Source organism: Coturnix japonica, chromosome 14, assembly GCF_001577835.2.
Source record: "Coturnix japonica isolate 7356 chromosome 14, Coturnix japonica 2.1, whole genome shotgun sequence".
NCBI classification, from domain to species: Eukaryota; Metazoa; Chordata; class Aves; order Galliformes; family Phasianidae; genus Coturnix; species Coturnix japonica.
In genome coordinates, this window is record NC_029529.1 from 10,821,712 (window position 1) to 10,840,001 (window position 18,290).

The window sequence follows — 18,290 nt, forward strand, 5'->3', positions numbered from 1 at the left end:
GGGCCAAGTGGCCCTTTTTCTCAGCATCACAGTGCTTCTCTCTGCCAGGAAGGAGGAGCAACTGCTTCAGTATCAGCTCACGCTCTTCCTGAGCACCTCTGGCCTGACACTAGTACAGCCGGCTGGGTTGGCACATCCCAGCTGCTCCCTGGGGTTACACAGTGCTCAGGGTAAGCAGGACCACCAGAACAAAGGGGAGATACAGGCACCCACCTCCACAGGGTAAAGCCAAGCTTTACAGGAGCATCACCAGGACACTGGATCCCTCCCAAAGGGTTTTCTGCCTTTGTGAAGTCACACGAAGGGCTGCCAAAATTCTCCATTCCTGCATAACTTCAGTTGGCAGCAACAACAGAAGCAGGGCCACCATTTACAAACAATGCAAAAGAGGATTTATTGAAACCAGTACAGTTAAAGCAAGTCCTATACAGCACGATTTGCAATAAGTTAAAGAACCAAACAGTCTTAGTGTTAAAAAAACACACTAATGCATAACACAGTGATCTAATGCCATCATCACCCATCTGAGTTATTGAATCAAGGCACGAAGTCATTCATTAAATACTGCAGAAAACAATTACACGGGGAAAGAAGCTGGAAAAAGGACTCGTTAAGAAGGCGCTGGTTTGGCACTGATTCATTTAGTCGAGCTGCCACAGGGAACCTCTGGGTCTCCAATGGATTTGGAAACACAAATGGAAAACTTAAAGCCAGAAAAGCCCCCAGGAGCTGAAAACCCAGCATTCCTAAGGGGCGTTCAGTGTTACCTACTGGAAAAGTCAGGTCTGAGATGGGAGCTGAGGATGAAGGACAGTGTCATTACAATGAGATACAGCCCAGGCACGTTGCTCCCACCCACAGAATGGCAGTGGGACACAACCTGCAGCACTCAGCCCTGGGTCATGGTGTGGACTCATCCTTTGGGCAGCCCCAGGGCCGCCTGACAGCAGCAACAGGTGCCCACTCCGAGCACTAAACAAAGAGCTTCCTAAGGGTGCAAACTCCATCATGCCAAGCTGTGTGTTTTCTGCCCACCTTCTTCTCAGCAACCAAATGGACACCAGTGTATGAACAGTGGTTGTGTCTCAGTGCAGCTGGTGCAGGGACAGCAGATTTCAGGACCGTGCAGCCTACGGTCCAGGCTGTGCACACTGCTTCTGCAGCCTGCACTGGTGCCCACCAAAGCACACACCTCCCCATGAAGAAGCCTCCAAGTGAGACATCACCTCCACACAGCAACCAACTCTCTGGGGACATCTCTTCATCTCAGGGCAAGGAGGCAGCACAGAGCTCCCCATGGACAGACAGCTCCTGTAGTCTCACCAAGTGGCTCGTGTCTGTCTTGCAACATGCCCACCTCATAGCAGAGAGGACCATGCTCAGATGGGCACCACAGCAGCTGCAAAGGCTGCAGGAGCATTTGCAGGACAGCTGGCATTGCCACTTGGGAACAGGATTCCCAGGACCAGCAAGCCAAGCTCCCAGGAAAGGTTAAAGTGCAATTCCACTATTAAAAAATGGCCTAGATCCCCTTGCACCTTGAAACCAAGAGGAGAGGTGGTGTCCGTACCTGCAGGGACCAGTCAGCCCAGGCTCATGGTGGTTTTCACGTCCCCTGTAAACACAATGGGGTGAGGGGAATGATGGTGCATAAGTCAGGTAGGAGACCAGCTCCCTTTCGGTGTCATCAGTGCTACACAGCCTGGCTGGAAAGGAAGCAGCACAGAAAACACACTTCGCCTTGTGACTGCAGGGAGAGGCACATGGGGCTGTTCTTAGGAGAAAAGGTCATTTTCTAAGTAGAATGACACTTCAACCTGCATTCTGAAGGCCCAGGTAAGACTTAGCCCACTCACAGGGCTGGAGTCTAGCACTACACATACCCACTACTGAAGCAGGGGCCCAAATTCAGGAGGGGGTAACTGTAAATCAGCCTGCAGCCAAGCACCTCTCTGGCAGCCAGGAGAGCTGACTCAGAAAGGAAACCTAACACCACACACAGAAGCTCCACTTCTCATGCAAGCACCCAAGAAACAACCAGTGCAGGCATTCCCAGCAAGCACGTTTCCCTCCATCTACAGGCTGAGCCAGCACAGTTCAGTGGGCACAAAAAGGAGGGGAAAGCCCTCATCCCTGAGCTCACGACACTTCAGCGGTGGCTGAGCACTGAAGCCCCATCAGCTCTGGCAATGGATGCACTGGCAGCTGCTCCCTCACCCTGGGCATACCCAGGCAGAGGGGTTGCTTCCCTGCCAGCCACGCTTTGGTTTGCAGATCGAGAAAGGCAGCTTCCCATTTGAATCCACGATCTGGGTTTGCTAAGAGCACTGCTGCAGAGGAGAGGCAGCCTGAAGACTCTCCTGGTCTCCTGGCCAGCTCACACTCTGCTGTGGTACCGCATCCTATAGAGGCGGTCACGGATGTACTGCTCACTGTCCACAGCCACCTGGCTCAGCCAGATCACCCTGCTCTCAGAGACGTCCTCCTTCAGCTTACGCTTCATCAGAGACACCAGCCCTGGCTCCTCACCGGGTTGAGGTCCCCTCAACAGCACATAGCAGGCGTGACGGCTGCGCTCGAACAGCGTGGCTGTAACAGAGAAGAAGGAACAGCCCAGCATAAGATGTCTGCCATGAGCCCAACCCCACACATCCAGCAGTCCTGGAGGCAGCAGCAGGTTCTTCCTCCTGCACCTCCTTGCTGAAGGGCTGAAGGGGGAGAACTTACCATTGAAGGCAATTATCTGATCTGTGCTGTTGCGGAGCTCCAATAGGACATTAGTGTAGGAAGGATGGAAAAGATAAAGCTTCTGTAGAGGATCTGTTGATATCTGAAACCAACAGGACACGCTCAGAACAGTTATCCCAAATACCCGGCTTAGCCATTCCTTCCTGTTCAACTGAGTGCATCCAGTTGGATATTTGTGCATGGCCAACATATCCCATCTGATGCCACCAGCACCAGTGCTGGGATTTCACTGACTGCTTGGTGCCTTACTCCCCAGCCCAACCTTCCTGCAAACAACAAGTCTGTCTGCTGTGTGCAGAAGACAGATTACCCCAGGGCTGACAGACTCAGCAAGAAAAGCACAGGAAGTTCAGCTGGTGTTCAGGGATCCTCCAGGACATAAACTGTCACTAACACTGCCAGCCGCTGCTCCAGCAGGGCTCAGTCACACAGCTGAGCAACACATCAGGGCTGTCAGACTGCCTCAGAGCAAAGAGAGGATATTAATGTGGCCACGAGACATCACTGCGTGCAGTACTGCTGCAGAGGCTCCAGGTCAAACAGCAGCAGATTCAGAGGCACTAAGCCAGCAGCCTCTCAACTCAAATACAGCAGCACACTGAGGCAAGACTATGGGCGATCCAGTGCCTTTGCTCACACAGACAAGAAGACCATTTTCTCTATGCAGCCAGACTGAGGATGATGAACGTTGCTGGTGCCAACTGCTAGCAGGGACACTGCCATGGACACTATGAGGACCCAGTACAGACAAGACCCCATTCCTGCTGCATGCAGACTGGACTGATCAGAGACATGTGGATACCCCACACCCTGCACAGAATGATGCAGTGTTAGTGGAATACAAGGATCTGAATGTGAGCACTGGGGAAACGGGGTGGGTCCAGACAATTCTGACTCTGAGCATTGAAAAAAGCAACCATTCAGCAGCACTACTCACCGTTTCATTTCCTGCTACTTGGTATTCACCCCAGATGAGGAAGGTTGACCGGTGATCAGCAGTAGAAAGTGTAGCTGGCTGGGGGCTCTCTGCTCTAGAGTTCAGCTTCAGGTCCCATTGGACTGCTCCAGATCCACCCTCCACAATCATAACCTGGCAGGGAAGAAAGAAAAGGAACACGTATCAAAGAGCTCTATGAGCCATGAGTAAGAGGTCAAGTCAGCTGCCTCTACCCCACACTGTCTAAAGGAGCAAGTATCTGACGCGTGGGAAGACGAGGAGACACTTGAAGCTGAGCTTCTACTTGATCACAGAGCTGAGAGACCTGGGGTGGACCACGTTAGAGTGAAGTCACAAGTCTTGCAAGTTATTTCAAGGGGTTCAAAGCTCTGTCATCGGAGTCACTTGCTGAGAATTAAAGTGTCTGGGCTGCCTTCAGTAGCTTCTTAAAAGAGATCCTTTCCCAGCCTAAAGCCTTCTAAAATCAGCTGGAGGCAGCACATCATACCTCGACAAAATGTCTGCTTGAGCTGAGACATGCAGAGAAAAAGGAAGTTAAAAGGAAGAGCTTTCAAACCTTTTTCCTGTTGGGTCCGATCTCACTCTCAAGGACAACATCAAGAACATCAGGTTTGTAGTACCCAAGCAGTGGCTCACTAAGAGAAAGGAAGAGAAAGGACAGATCACAACACAGCCTAACAGCTTGTGAATACCCTGTTCTTTCAGAGCAGCTTCTGTCCTCACAAAAAAGAACCAACAAAAGACTCAACTGCTACAACGCAGGCCTTTATGTTTCAAACAAAAATATAACACCTGCCAGGCTCACTGCTGCTGGAAGCCTGGGAATGGCACACAGAATCCACACAGGTAACGTTACCTCATGACACGGGACACGTTGAGGGTCCACAATGTCTGCAGATTCTGTGCACTGATCAGCGTGGTCATCTCTGAGCTCACAACCAGGATGTTCTCCCTCGATCTGCCAGGAATTTTTGCCAGGTAACGTATGTCTCCGGTGCTGAACAGGAACAGAACATGGATTATGCTTCCTAGACTGGGAACGCTGGTTCTTGGTGGTCTTTGTTTTGGGAGGGACTCTTTTAAGCTTTTTTTTTTCCCCCTGCACTTTAAGAGTCAGAGACTCATCCTAGCAGGCAGGGAAGTCAAGCAGGGCTGGGAGCTGAAGCACTGGGTCCTGCAGTTGCCACACACTGGATGAGTTATTAAGAGTTACAAGTCATGCTCCAATCAAACACACATGCAAAATCCCAACCTGCTTCCCCTCCTGTGAAATCCTGACAAAGCCACCAATACCAGCCCCCTCCCCAGGTATGGGCAGTCAGGGCAGAACAAAGGCAGGAACACCAGAACCCTCCAACCCACCAGCAGCCAAGATCCAATACCAAACCTGAGAGGGATCAGGCGGTGTGTGGTGTGATCGACGTTCTTCTCCCACTGAGGATCTTGCTCAAGGCCAGGAAGCTTAATTTCCATCCCAGTTGCTGCACTGTAGAGATCTTTCAGGGAATATGCGTAGATAGAGTTGGCTACACAAAGAAAGAAGGGCAAAAACAAGAGAGAAAAGTTATCCCGTGCTTGCTCTGAGTGCTACGAATTTCCTGATCATGTCTGAAGTGGATGAGCAATGAATTGCATTTTTAGGGCTTACAGCAAAAAGCTGCAGCAACATTTTGAGACTGAAACCTGCTTGTGAACACTTTTAGCACCGTATCTGTTCACAACCCATGAGTTCCACAGGAATCACTTGCTATGCATATGACTGCTTAAAACCTACATTCCTTCAAATGAAATTACTGCAGTATGTAATGAACTTCAGTTCCAGCAAAAGTCCCTCCTTCTCTTGACCTCAAATACCTCCCGCTCCGTGAACATGACACAGATTTGAGAATGTAAAACACTGTTGCCAACAGCTCTTCAATAATTAACACTTCACAGTTACAATCATTCTTTCAGACTCAGTCCTACACACGACTGTACCTGTATAGAAAAGGAAGTAGTGGGAGGAGCCTGGGCTCAGCATGATGTAACGAGCTTCCCCATCCACATTCAGGCTTCCAGTGGAGCCGATCTGTTGGCCACTTTTTCCTGAATGGATGAAGGTCTTAATCTACACAGGGATGGGATTCAAAATAAAGAGGGGTTAAAATTGCATCACTTTGAATACAGCGTTCTCACACCGTGTTCTCTCACAGTGCCTGCAGGAAACACTGTGCAGACCAGCCAGCACAGCTGCTTCTGTCCTTGCAGGCCTGCCAAAAGCAGGGGGACCCAAGTTCTTGCCACAGAGTAGCTCTGCTACTATTTTTAGTGCCCTAAAATCATCCTCCTAAAGCTGTTGTGAGTTCACAGAGACTGAAAATAAAAGAAGCTGCCAGATTTCTTTATATTCTCTTAGCGCAGGGATCAGAGCAACAGAATCCACACAACACTTCACCCAAGAGAAAAAAGGGTAGAGTCAAGCTGAAACTTAAAAGAGTGGGCAAGAGGTGTGATCTGGGGGAAGCACAGCACACTAAGACTGAGAAACAGCTCTGCTGTTTCAGGAAACAGGAGTACAACATCACATTCTACTTCAGCCCTTGGCAGCAACAAAGTTGGGAACCTTAAGGACTGAATCCCCTTTCTGAAGGGGCTGCCTTTCCCAGCTGCAGAGCTGCCCTCAAGCTCCCCACACTTTGTGCCATTTCTCAATGCACAGTGTACTTTTACTTGAGTTGAGAGTGCCTGCCAAGTCCCAAGGGAGGGAGGGAAGGGTTTCGTACCAAAACAACCAGAAAGGATAAATAGAAAACAAATCATACAGCAGTTCTGCAGAACAGAGACTACTTTCAATCATGTCCTAAGATTAGAAAAACAAAAGTCTTGAGATAACTGGGATAGGAAAAGCAACAGGAAAGGAAACAGAAATGTAGGAGTTGGAGAGGATAGAATTTCTGATGACTCTGGCAACAACAATGCCTCAGATGGCAGAACTCAGTCTGCTCACAGTGCTCTGGTGTGTGAACCCAAGTCAGAACTAATCAGCACAGCGACAGCAGGAAGAGAACTGAGCAAAGCAAGCAAAGCACAGCCACAGAAGGTACCAGGAAGCCCAGTGGTTGTACAGAGGCAGTGGCTGCCAGACACACTTTGATCCAGGAGCCAAACCTGTCAGGCTGTTTGTTTCCACTTTTCTGAGCATGGTCCTAGAAAACTGCAAGCTCATCTTGCCTTGGTGATCTCCATACACAGCCTGAGAGGAACACAGACTGAAAAGAGAGACTGGTTCCTGCCTGGTTTGCTTCTTAAGCCATAGAACACTTGCACTGATTTGGGAGTATATTTCTGCAGGGTGGGAAAGAACCTTCCCCAAACACAATTAGAGGCCTCTGGGAACTTCCTCTGCAGACTGCAGGACTGAAACAAGCAGCATTCCTGCCATGCCCTGCCCAGGTCACAGGGCTCAGCATAACTTCACAGTGACCTACCTTATCTCCTGTAGCAATAAAGATTATCAGGTCCTGAACTCCATCACCATCCACATCTGGAATCACTGACAAGGGAGTCAGCACAGTATAATTAGCTCCAAAGTCATCAGACTGTCTCCACTGAACTTCCCCTAGAAGAGAATTATTGGGAAATGTTCACTAAAAAGCACTTTAGGTTGAAAGGCTTTCAAACACTCTTGTTCCTCAAAGCACTTTGCAGCAGTCACTCACAGACAGCCCATCAGCCCTGCAAGGCAGCCACAATTATGCTCATCATGGGGTATTTCTGCATTTCAAATGAGACCCAGAATCCACAATTCCAGCCCTTACTGGAAAGCAATTCCAGCTGCCTGCATAAAGGCTCAAGTCCATCAGTCAGGCACAAAGAACAGCTTCAATGCCCCAGGTTAACACATTTTCCTTTGTGTTCACTGCACGGAAAATCCTTTCCAGCTATCTATAAACTTCATTCTGTGTACTTAAATTTGTGCAGGCATTCTAAGACCATAAAGAAGCTGAATTCTGATCGCAGCATTTATGGCTACTCCCAGCAGCACGTTTTACAGCAACCTGACTCCTGCAGATGCTCCTGGAGCAGTCAGAACTCAGCTCGCACCCTTCCTCTCTCCCTGGTTGGAAGAGCACAGCTCTTCAGACAGTTCTGTCCGTCAGCTGCTTGTCAGTGCAGGTAGCACAGCTTTGGCTTCACTCAGCTGCACCCTGCCCAGGGCTGCTGGAGACCTTCCAGACACTGACAAGGGGAATTTGCAGCAGTATTTGCTGAGAGACTGCTGCAGTTCTGTGCTTTTTAATCTTTTCTTTTGAAGGAAGACTTCAGTGCCTAACTGGGTCTGGCTCTGAGGGGAAACCCTTAACCAGCCCCTTCAACTGCATCCCATGCAGCCACGCTCGGTTCAGGAATGCAAAGAAACCATGTTCTTTGCAGGCAGTCACACTGAGGGGCCAAGGAATGACTGCCCCACGTTGCCTGCAGTCAGAGATTGCCTGAAATTCCTCCATAGCTTTTACTGAAATACTGGGGGGGAAAAAAAGTAGAACGGCGTGGATTTGTTGCAATAACAGCAGATATGAAGTAGAAAAATGCCCCTAAGGAAATAAGGGGAAGGCAAACAATTTCACCCCTCAAAAACAAACAGAAAACAAAAGAACCCCAAGCAGGCAAAATTACAGAGAGTTTACGTTTTAAATAACTATATCAGTATAGCTGCAGTGCAGTCCAAAGCTCCATCAGTAGATCAGGCTGCTGAAACTCACATTTTGATGCGTAATGCTCAATTCTTTGCTGGTTAGACAGTGAAAAGAGATATAGAGAAAGGTGTTTTACTCCCTTGAAAAAGTCTGATTTAACAAACTCATGGTGGTAAGTGAGACAGCTTCAACACAAAGGGATTAAGGAGCTTACATGGTCTAACACAGCCCCCAAGGAGCACAAACTGTGAATCCAACCCCACCTTGCTCTGTTAATAAGAGACCTGACTGCTCTACCAGCCAGGCAGAGCGTTGTGATGCTCCCTCACAGTCCAGGATCACAGCAAAAGCACAGCAATGTAAGCCAACAAGACAAGTGCTTAGACAGTAAATCCAGCCTGGGTGAAGGGTTTTGTTTTGGTCTGGAAAGAATAAAATGAGGACTTCAGAACTTCCATGGCTGAATTCAGCCCTCACCCCAAGGAACTGCAAAGGGAAGAAGCAGAACTGCTTGCTCCATTCTGGATGAATGCACACCCCAGCACTGTGCTTTCCCAGCTCACACATGGCCTGAGATGAAGGCAGGCTGCTTGCACTGAGCACTGTCAGACCTCCCTGCCGTGTCCTTGCCTGCTTGTTTACTGAACACCTTTGAGTTCCCAGCCCTCTGCACACAGCAGATATGTAGAAAGACAAAAGAACCACGGAGCAATGAAGAACTGTGACGGGAAACAACCATTGTTTGTGAAGTTGTGAGTGATAAGCAGAAAAACAGACTTACTTCTCCTTGTCACAATGTGGCTGAAGAGCCTTGGTTTATTCCATGGTTTCTTCCACTGAAGAGATATCACCAGACCCACTCCCAGGGCTCATACACAGGTAAAGGCAGAAGGTGCCACCATCCACCCACCCCTGTTCTTCCTCTGGGTGCTGCTTTCAGCCATGGTAGAGGCAGAATATCCAACTACACAGACCTTTGGTTTGGGACAGCTAATTTTAAGCTCCCATTTCCAGACTGCTCGTTTTACCTTCACACACAGGAATGTTAAGCATCCCACACAAACAGAAGCACACAAATACCTATGCCTTCCTTCTTGTTTGCTCATGTCACTTGTGCTGGCAACAAATCAAGCAAGATATAATACAATCTGAATTGACAGAAGGGCACTGGCTTTATCAAACCCACATCAGTCACTCTTGAGATAATCTGCCTACCTCTCCTTCAACCTTCCTACAGGCAGAGATTGAAGGCAGAGGTCCCTGGAATCTCACCAACCCATCATGATGATGAATCATTAACAGCTAATGACTGATCTGGCTACTGGTTTTAGTATGTGATGAAAGTCAGACTTCACCACTTGAAATACACTTAACATGATATTTTATTCCTACCTGTCTTCCTAACCCATAGCAAAAGCCAACTGCATGAAGAAGCTGCTTTTGACCTTCTTAAGGCCACAGCAAGAAGGTACTGAATATGTCAACTGTTGGAGTATTCATTTTTGTATCAGAAGCAATTTTTCACCTCTTGCTTTCAATTTATCTGCAGAATGTTTTCCTACCAGGTTGCTCCTGCAACTTGTGGCTAAGCCCAGCTGTCTCTCTACATACATGTGCTATTTCTTTATGGCTGACTCCAGTTACAAGGCTTTGGCTCAGCAGCCACCTTTCTACGCTTTGACCTAAAAGCAACTACTTCATTAACGTCTATAAATAACCTGTGCTAAAGCCTGTTGATGAGGAAAATGGTGCTAATTATCTCAGTTACTGCAGAAGCTTTCCAGCTGACTGTGTGTGCATATGCCGTTCCAGCTACATTGGAAATTAAACGCTTTGATAGCTTTTTCCTCAGATCTCTTAGAGCTTTATTTCTTGCAATTTCCCTCTCCCAGTATTTGAGAAATAGGGATCAAGGGGTGCAATATCAGATACAGAGGACAGGATCCCACGCATGCTTCCACAGAGAGAGCATGTCTTTGAAACAGTGACCCCCAAAATGGAAATGGATCTCAGTCTTCCTCAGAAAGGAAAGTTCAAGGCACAACAGACTTTTTCCTACAGAAGTACAGGCATTTTTTTATCCTCCCTTCAATTTTAGGCAAGAAGATGAAGAGTGACTGAGAAACTTGTTCACAAATGACTGAGAAACAGCACTGGTTTGTGTCCAGCCCACAAGAGCATCAAGTAACATTCACAACTGTGGGCTGCTTCTCCTGTTTTAAAAGTTGTTCTCATAATACAGCAGCTGGCACAAAATACCACAACAGAGTCCAGCCCTTGGAATGGAGGACAAGCAGTTCTCAAGGGCTCAGCCAATGACTCTGGCAAGGCTTTTAAGATGATAAACACTCCATGTACATCATCCATGTCACCTCGTGATGTCACATCAGTGTTCCCAAGGTGTGACAGCCACCAGGTGAGGAATGAAAGTAGTGCTGTTCCCTGTTATTTTGCCTGCCACCCACCTGTCTGCTGGTCAACTGCAGTCAGTGACACCGGTTGCCCCACCAGAAGGCAGCCTGGGGCCCCTCCAAGCTGCGTGATGCCGCACTGCATCCATTCCACCTCCGTGGCAGCAGGTCTCTCCCAGAGCACTCTGCCATTCGTGCCGGACACGGCAGTGATGAAAGCACATGGAGAAGGCAGACCTGCAGGGAAGATGCATCAGAGGGAGTATGAGCCCTTCCCACATCTGCTACACTGCAGCACCAGAACGCTGTGCCTTGCCCCATGCCACCCCCACCCTGTTTTCTCTCTCAGAACCACTGTCTTTCCCCTTATCTCCACTTCAGTGCTTCAAATTTAATGACACGGAGGAGAATTGACACTATGGACATTACTTCAATGCCAGCACCCACCTCAGGACATCAGCCACAGCAGCCCCATTAATACTAACTAAAAGAAGGAACAACCCTTGCTACAAGGCCCTTCTGTTTCAGAATCAGCTACCTTCATCCAAACAGGAGCTGTTGAAGCTGCTGCTGCCATTGCTGGCTTTGAAAGCAAAGATGACATCTTGCACTTTGTCCTTGTTCACATCTTCTATAACAAGAAACCGGTAAGCCACTGTAAAAGAGACCAGAAGTCAGGCACTGGTGAGGACTGTCTCAGCCACCAGCTCAGCTGGCCGCAGCAAAGCACACATTCCCAGAGACCCACTCACTGCCTCCAGCTCTGACTGTGCAACATCAGGACAAATTGGCTTTTGTAATAACAAAACAACATGAGAAAAAAAAAAAAGGCATCTACATGAGCACTAAGCACTGAAGTCAGTGCCAAAGGATAATTTGTTTTCATTTGTCATCCCCTGGAGGATTTGTCTCTTTTTATAGCCAGGCATCCAGAATTTGAACTATGTCTAACAAAAAACAACTCTGGTCTTGGGGTGGGGTTGCTATTCCCAAAATATGGGGGGGCAGGGGGGACCAAAACAGTCCCAAATATATCATCTTTCTCACTTTCAGCTAAAAGCAGCCATATAAATCTCAAAGTAGCAGAACTTTGGATTTAGGCATTAAAGCATAAAGTTCAGTCCCTGCTGGGGAGCACTATCTCTGCAGCTACAGCTTAACCAGCACATAATCACCACACACAAGATTAAAGGAAAGGACTGACAGAAGTGGATGCTGAGTCACCAAGGAGCAGCTCCCAGGTTAGAGAGCTGATGAAAACAACTATAACTTTGCACAGCTAATAAAGTAACAAGATGCAATTACTCTTCTCCCCTTCCTGTCAGCCACAGAGAAAAGCTGGAAAGTCGTGCTGATAGAGAAAGGATGTCTAACGATCCCCAAACCGAAGCTCAAACTTCATGGGAGCACTTCACAGACCAAACTGCAGCAGAGATTTATTCCTAGGCACCCTTCCCCATTATTTGCCAAGTAAGACCAGTCTGTGAGCTCATTAGTGCTTCAGAGCAGCATTTAATTTCTCTATTAGATCCTGTAAACACCTCCTGGAAAAACACTCCAATTATGATGGGCCATTGCTTATCCAGGTCAGGTGTTCACAGCCCTCACTCCCAAGAGCAGCACCCCTGCAGGCCCAGCTCCAGATCGGCCTTAGGTAGAGTTCAGCAATTCCAATCCATAACACATAAGGGAACGGGACCCAAGGTAATTATTCTGCTACAGCAAGCTCACCTGCACTGTCATAGTTTCGGAGCCACGTTCTCTCTGAAACAGGCCTCTCTGGGCAAGGAATGATAAAGGAGAAGGCAAACACAATGATGAGACACAAGAATAATGAGACGAAGAAGGCAGCAGTGCGCCAGCGGGACAGCCGAGACAGCTGCGACGACGGCTTGATGATAATTCTCCTCTCAACAGAGTTCTCATGGTTCTCTTGAGCTTTCACGTCCTCTGTCTTCAGAGGGTGGATCTCAGCTTCTGAGTCTTTGTTATCCATTGCAGCTCACTCATAGGTATATTCAGACAACCTTCTTCTCCTTCACCTGTAACAATGGGAAGAAGAGTTAAAGCAGATTTCGGAATGAAGCAAGAAATGACCAAGTGTTCTGTCACTACCTGATATTCAGGATGGAGACATCTAACAGAGGCAACAGGTCACTGTGCTGTCACACAGCTGGATAACAAGCACCTCAGACACTGGAGATCTACACAGAGCAGCGGGGGGAGATGGGGACACACAGAAACAGCACCACTTATTCTTTACAGGAGGCAATGAGCTCTGCTAGACCCAGAGCAAGGACCAAGCAGGCTATGGGTTCTATGCTGAATGGTTTGGCTGCTCCTGCAGGTCCTCCTGGTGAAGAACAGAAGGCTTCCTGCAACTGAAAAGCCTTCTGTGTACGGCAGCCTGACACCAGGCGGGACAGGTGAAAGGAAACACTTGTGGCTCTCATTTCCCAGCACAGAGATGTGCCTTGGTGTAATGAGCACCTGAGCTTCCCCAGGAGAAACAAACGTCAACATATTCTGCTGCGTAGGAATAGAACAAAGCTATTGAGCAGCATCCCCAGTGAGTGCTGCAGCCCAGCCCTACAGCAGGCAGGAGAGCAAACACTTTCCTCTTTGTGGGAAAACGAATGCATATATTCAGATTAAAAATGGGCACATTTGGTTACATCGCAGTGGAAGAAGAGCTAACGTTAGCATTACCCGCAACAATAACAAACAATATCATAGATAGTTTTCAGGCCTCTCTCAGCCAGCGCTTCTTTAAAAACAAAAATAGCAGAGGAAAGAAAGAACACCACATTCCAGCAGCCTTGGAAAAAGCTGCACGACCGTGTCATAAGAAGTTCTATCTGAGCAAATAAACATGACAGCCCAGCCAACTTTCCATGACTGCACCGCCACAGCAACGTGCCCAAATCGCCCGACTCGACAATTGACTTCCCCAGCAGAAAAGAACTTCAAGTCAGCAGTGGTGTGAGCTCAGAGCCCTCCGGCTTCCAGCTCCAATAAGGAGGGGCTCAATGTTGTAGGGCTGCAGAGATCCCAGGAGGAAATGGAGCAGCGAGGAGTGACTCCAGGAATAGCCCTCACCTCACCAGGGCGGCTCACACAGGCATCCAGGGGTAGAGGCAACAGGATGGAGCACAGAGGAGCAAAGGAGTGGGGAAAAGCAGCTCAGCACAGGAGAGCTGAGCTTTCAGGGCTGTAGCTATGAAGCACTTGTATCCAAGCACTCTGGCATTTATTCTGCTACAGCACATCAAGTACAAGATCTCGCTCCAGGCAATTGAATCCAGGCTGCAAAACACCATGCAAATCCAATGAAATCAATAATGTAGAAGCCGTATCCTCCTCCAGAGCCCTCATTCCAAAGACCTCATCTGCCCTTCCCAGCACCTGAGAGAACTCCTTGAGGCCGTCAGATCCCAACCTGCTGCAGCACACAGCGGGCACCCGGCAATGGCAGGATGAGAGGGGAAGGAGAGAAAGAGCAGTGGGTTTGGCTGTGGCAGCAATGAGCAGAGCATTGCTTTGCTGGCACCAAAGGGAGCCGGCCCATCAATGGGGTCAAGGTACGAGGCCACAGCCACGGGCTGAGCAAATGATTTACTGGAATGGAGCAACAGCAGCTTCTGCCATTGTGGTGCTGGTGGAGAGGGCAGGAGTTGGTGAGGTGATCTCCAAGTACTGAGCTGGGAGCAGCAGCCTTCCCTCCTCAGCACTGCGGTGATGCTGCTGGGTCACAGCTTGAATCAGCCCCTGAGAACAGTGCTGCCCATGAGGCAGGAAGCCATTAAGCTGCCAGGGCACAGCAGAGTGCTTCTAACACCTGGGACTCCTCCTGCAAACAGCGTGCGATGAAACGGGGCTGCTTCTCAGACCCAAATGGACACCATCATCCTAATGCTGCTCTGAAGGCTCACTTCTGTGAGGCGTCACAAGCCACACCACTGTCATCCAGACTGGGATGAGAACAAGAGAAAAAAGGTAGTAATTATACTGCCAGCCCCAGCAATTCCCCTTCTATTGCAGCAGCGACCCCAGGAGCCGCTGATTACAAAGAGCTCTCCGTGCTTTTAAAGCAGTTCCTTTCTCTCTTCTTTCAGCATCTGAACACTGCCCTTCGCTCCCCTGCCAGAGCATATGGAGGGTCAGAACAATGACCACAAGGGTTCAAACAATGCAGGAAATCCCATTGCCCGCAGTGCCAAAGGACGTGCTGGCAGCACATGAAACAGTCTGATCTGTGAGCAACAAAGCTGTCTGGTAATCAGTTTAATTGGAGACAAGCAGAAAACGATAGTGTGCGTTTCAGATGACTTTTCTGTCCTCTAGCAGCCGACATTTTGTCTCCCATTGGTAAAGGGCACAAAATATACATCCCTGGGGGGGGGGTTGATGCACCCAAAGCTTGCAATGAAATAGACAGCAACGTGCTGCTGCAGATTAACACTGCTGCATGTACTGGGTCTGATGGCTCTGCTCAGGTCCTGGACGCCTCACCTGATGATGCTGCATGAAAAGGACTTCCTAGGAAAGGAAATAATTGCACAACATAGCTGATAATTACAAATAATTACAAGCAGCACCAGGGAGGCGCTCTCTGAGCTCTGAAGGCTGCTTGCTCCTGCAGCACAGCAAGGGCAGCTGTCCCCACTCCAAGCAGAGGAACCAAACAAACCCCTTTCCTGTCCCACAGAACAAACAGGGCTCCCCAGTGTAACTCACCTCCATGGGGCACTGACTCTCCTCTTGTACAGCACAGCTTGGCAGATTTGATCTGCATTAAACCAGTGCAACTTGTGCAGCAAGGTGCCAAGCTGCAGCCAAACCAAAGGGACAAACCATCATTACCAATCAGCTGGTGCAGAGAACTGCACAAAGTCAGCTGTATGATAACAGGAGCCATTTAAGTGTATGGTGTGATGGAAGGTTTCACTCATTTTCCACCCATAAAATGCCCAAGCAAGGTCCTAAATGCAGCAATCTCACAAGATAGTGATTCTGTGATAGTGCTTCTTCCTGGAAACTTTCTAGCAATATTATCACACCCAGGTCTGACACTCAGTGTGTTCACATCTTTCATAGAATGATGGGGTCAGATTGAGACTGGTCCTTTTAGGAACACAGATACAGTATTTGCATTAAAGGTTTATTTGTTTCAAACACCCTACAAGCTCCTGTCAGCCAAACAGCTGAATCCCCACCCTGTAATCCCTGGTGACAAAACAGCTCCCAAACATTGCCCTGCATTAAGATGCAACATCCCCACTGGGGCTGCCACCTACAAGCTGACTGCGGTGTGATGTGAGCTCACTGGGCACTCACCTGCTGCTACACAAAGTCAGTGCATCATTTATTGGGTCCCTTTATTGCAGTCCTACTTACATTAGCATCCAACCAAGAGGAATTAACACTTCAGATTTCCCCTGAGCGAGATGTTTCCTCTCTGAATACACTCAGGCTGCACTCTGAAGCGTACAGTCCTATGGGGTCATCTGCAGCCCATATCTCTTCCTTGACAAAGCCACAGCCCTGGCATAACACAGAGCTGCCACAAACTGACTTCTGGCTCTGGGGGCACCTCCTGTGATCCTTATGGCCTTGGTAAGGATGCAGTCTGCAACCCAGAGTTGGAAGGGATCTCTGAAAGCCATCTAGTCCCACTCCCCTGCAATGCACAGGGACAGCACAGCTAAATCAGTCTGCCCAGAGCCTGATATGTCCTGAAAGCCTCCAGGGATGAGGCATCAACCACATCACTGGGCAACCTGCTGCAGTGCCTCACCAACCTCACTGTGGTCCTTATATCCAACAGAAATCCACCCTCTTTGTAGTACCAACACATCAAAGCTACGTGGAACAGGTTACGTCAGTGATAATAACCAAGCAACAGAAACACAAGCAGTTTATCAGCACCCAGGTATCAAAGCCACCCAACTGCTGCAGATCCCATGTGAGCCTGTGGGGTCAGCCCCAACCCACTGCAGATATAGCCTGTATCAGAGCCTCAGTGACAGCCTGGAGTCCAGCTCCCCGGGCTGCCCCTTTGCTGGAGCCTGTGACGGGCATCACCCCCAGCACGGCATAGATCCCCCCCAGCACGGCATAGATCCCCCCCCAGCCCCATAGATCCCCCCCAGCCCCATAGATCCCCCCCCAGCCCCATAGATCCCCCCAGCACCCCATAACCCCCCCCAGCACGCATCAGACCCCCCCACGCACGGCATAGATCCCCCCCCAGCACGGCATAGATCCCCCCAGCCGGCACACGAATCCTCCCATCACGCATAGATCCCCAGCACGCATAGATCCCCCCAGCACAGCATTAAGATCCCCCCAGCACGGCATAGATCCCCCCAGCACGGGCATAGATCCCCCCCAGCACGGGCATAGATCCCCCAGCACGCACAATCCCCCCCAGCCGCCCAATCCCCCCCAGCATCGCACAATCCCCCCAGCACGGCACATAAATTCCCCCAGCACGGCACAGATCCCCCCCAGCACGGCACAGATCCCCCCCAGCACGGCACAGATCCCCCCAGCACGGCACATAATCCCCAGCACGGCATAATCCCCCCCAGCACCTCATATACTCCCCCAGCACCCCATATACCCCCCCAGCACCCCATATATCCCCACCCAGCACCGCAATTAGACCCCCCAGCACGATATATCCCCCCCCAGCACGCATAGAGTCCCCCCAGCACGCATAGATCCCCCCCAGCACGGCATAGATCCCACACGCATAGATCCCCCCAGCACGGCATAGATCCCCCCACACGGCATAAGATCCCCATGGCACGGCATAGACCCCCCAGCTCGCACAGATCGCCCCAGCACGCATAATCCCCCCCAGCACGCATAGATCCCTCCAGCATGCACAGGACCCCCCCACACGGCACAGATCCCCCCCAGCACTGCATAGAGTCCCCACCAGCATAGATCCCCCCCAGCCGCATAGATCCCCCCAGCTCGCATAGAACCCCCCAGCACGCACAGATCCCCCAGCCCCATAGATCCCCCCCAGCCCCATAGATCCCCCCCCCAGCCCCATAGATCCCCCCAGCACCCATACGATCCCCCCAGCACGGCATAGATCCCCCAGCACGGCATAGAACCCCCCCAGCACGGCATAGATCCCCCCAGCACGGCATAGATCCCCCCAGCACGGCCATAATCCCCCCCAGCCACGGCATAGATCCCCCCCCAGCACGGGCATAGATCCCCAGCACGGCAACAGGAACTCCCCCCAGCACGCATAGAACCCCCAAGCACGGGGGCATAATCCCCAAGCACGCATAGATCCCCCAGCACGGCATAGAACCCCCCAGCACGGCATAGATTCCCCCCAGGCTCATCCTACAGGCCCAGCCTCCGCACTCACCGCGCCGCCATCACCGTCATTTCCGCCTCCGTTCCCCGCACGGCGCCGGCCGGATGTAACGTCAAAAGGCGGAAGCGGAACAAGTGAAGCGGAAGAAGGAA

At 50.0% G+C, this 18,290-nt stretch overlaps 1 protein-coding gene across 2 annotated transcripts; it reads right to left on the reverse strand.

Moving 5' to 3' along the window:
- Positions 1–369: 369 nt before the first annotated feature.
- On the reverse strand, positions 370–18,273 carry FAM234A (family with sequence similarity 234 member A). 2 transcript variants are annotated; one of them, XM_015877357.1, is made up of 12 exons: positions 18,190–18,273; positions 12,525–12,835; positions 11,332–11,448; positions 10,848–11,030; positions 7,174–7,304; positions 5,684–5,813; positions 5,094–5,232; positions 4,563–4,703; positions 4,263–4,341; positions 3,686–3,838; positions 2,728–2,830; positions 370–2,589 (listed from the first exon to the last, which is right to left on the reverse strand). In XM_015877357.1, exons 2-12 carry the CDS (start codon positions 12,787–12,789, stop codon positions 2,378–2,380), a joined length of 1,653 nt encoding a protein of 550 aa, XP_015732843.1. In that variant the 5' UTR covers positions 12,790–12,835; positions 18,190–18,273; the 3' UTR covers positions 370–2,377. The 2 variants fall into 2 exon arrangements, with proteins under 2 accessions (XP_015732843.1, XP_032303434.1); XM_032447543.1 differs by lacking the exon at positions 18,190–18,273 and adding an exon at positions 14,199–14,558.
- Positions 18,274–18,290: the final 17 nt, after the last annotated feature.

Excerpts from the sequence above, each read along its gene's own strand:
- FAM234A (XM_015877357.1), bottom strand. The coding sequence starts at position 12,789 with ATGGATAACAAAGACTCAGAAGCTGAGATCCACCCTCTGAAGACAGAG. Across the intron at positions 11,031-11,331 it reads CAGCTCCTGTTTGGATGAAG|GTCTGCCTTCTCCATGTGCT; the intron begins GTAGCTGATTCT and ends TCTTCCCTGCAG. Across the intron at positions 5,233-5,683 it reads CTACTTCCTTTTCTATACAG|CCAACTCTATCTACGCATAT; the intron begins GTACAGTCGTGT and ends TTCTTTGTGTAG.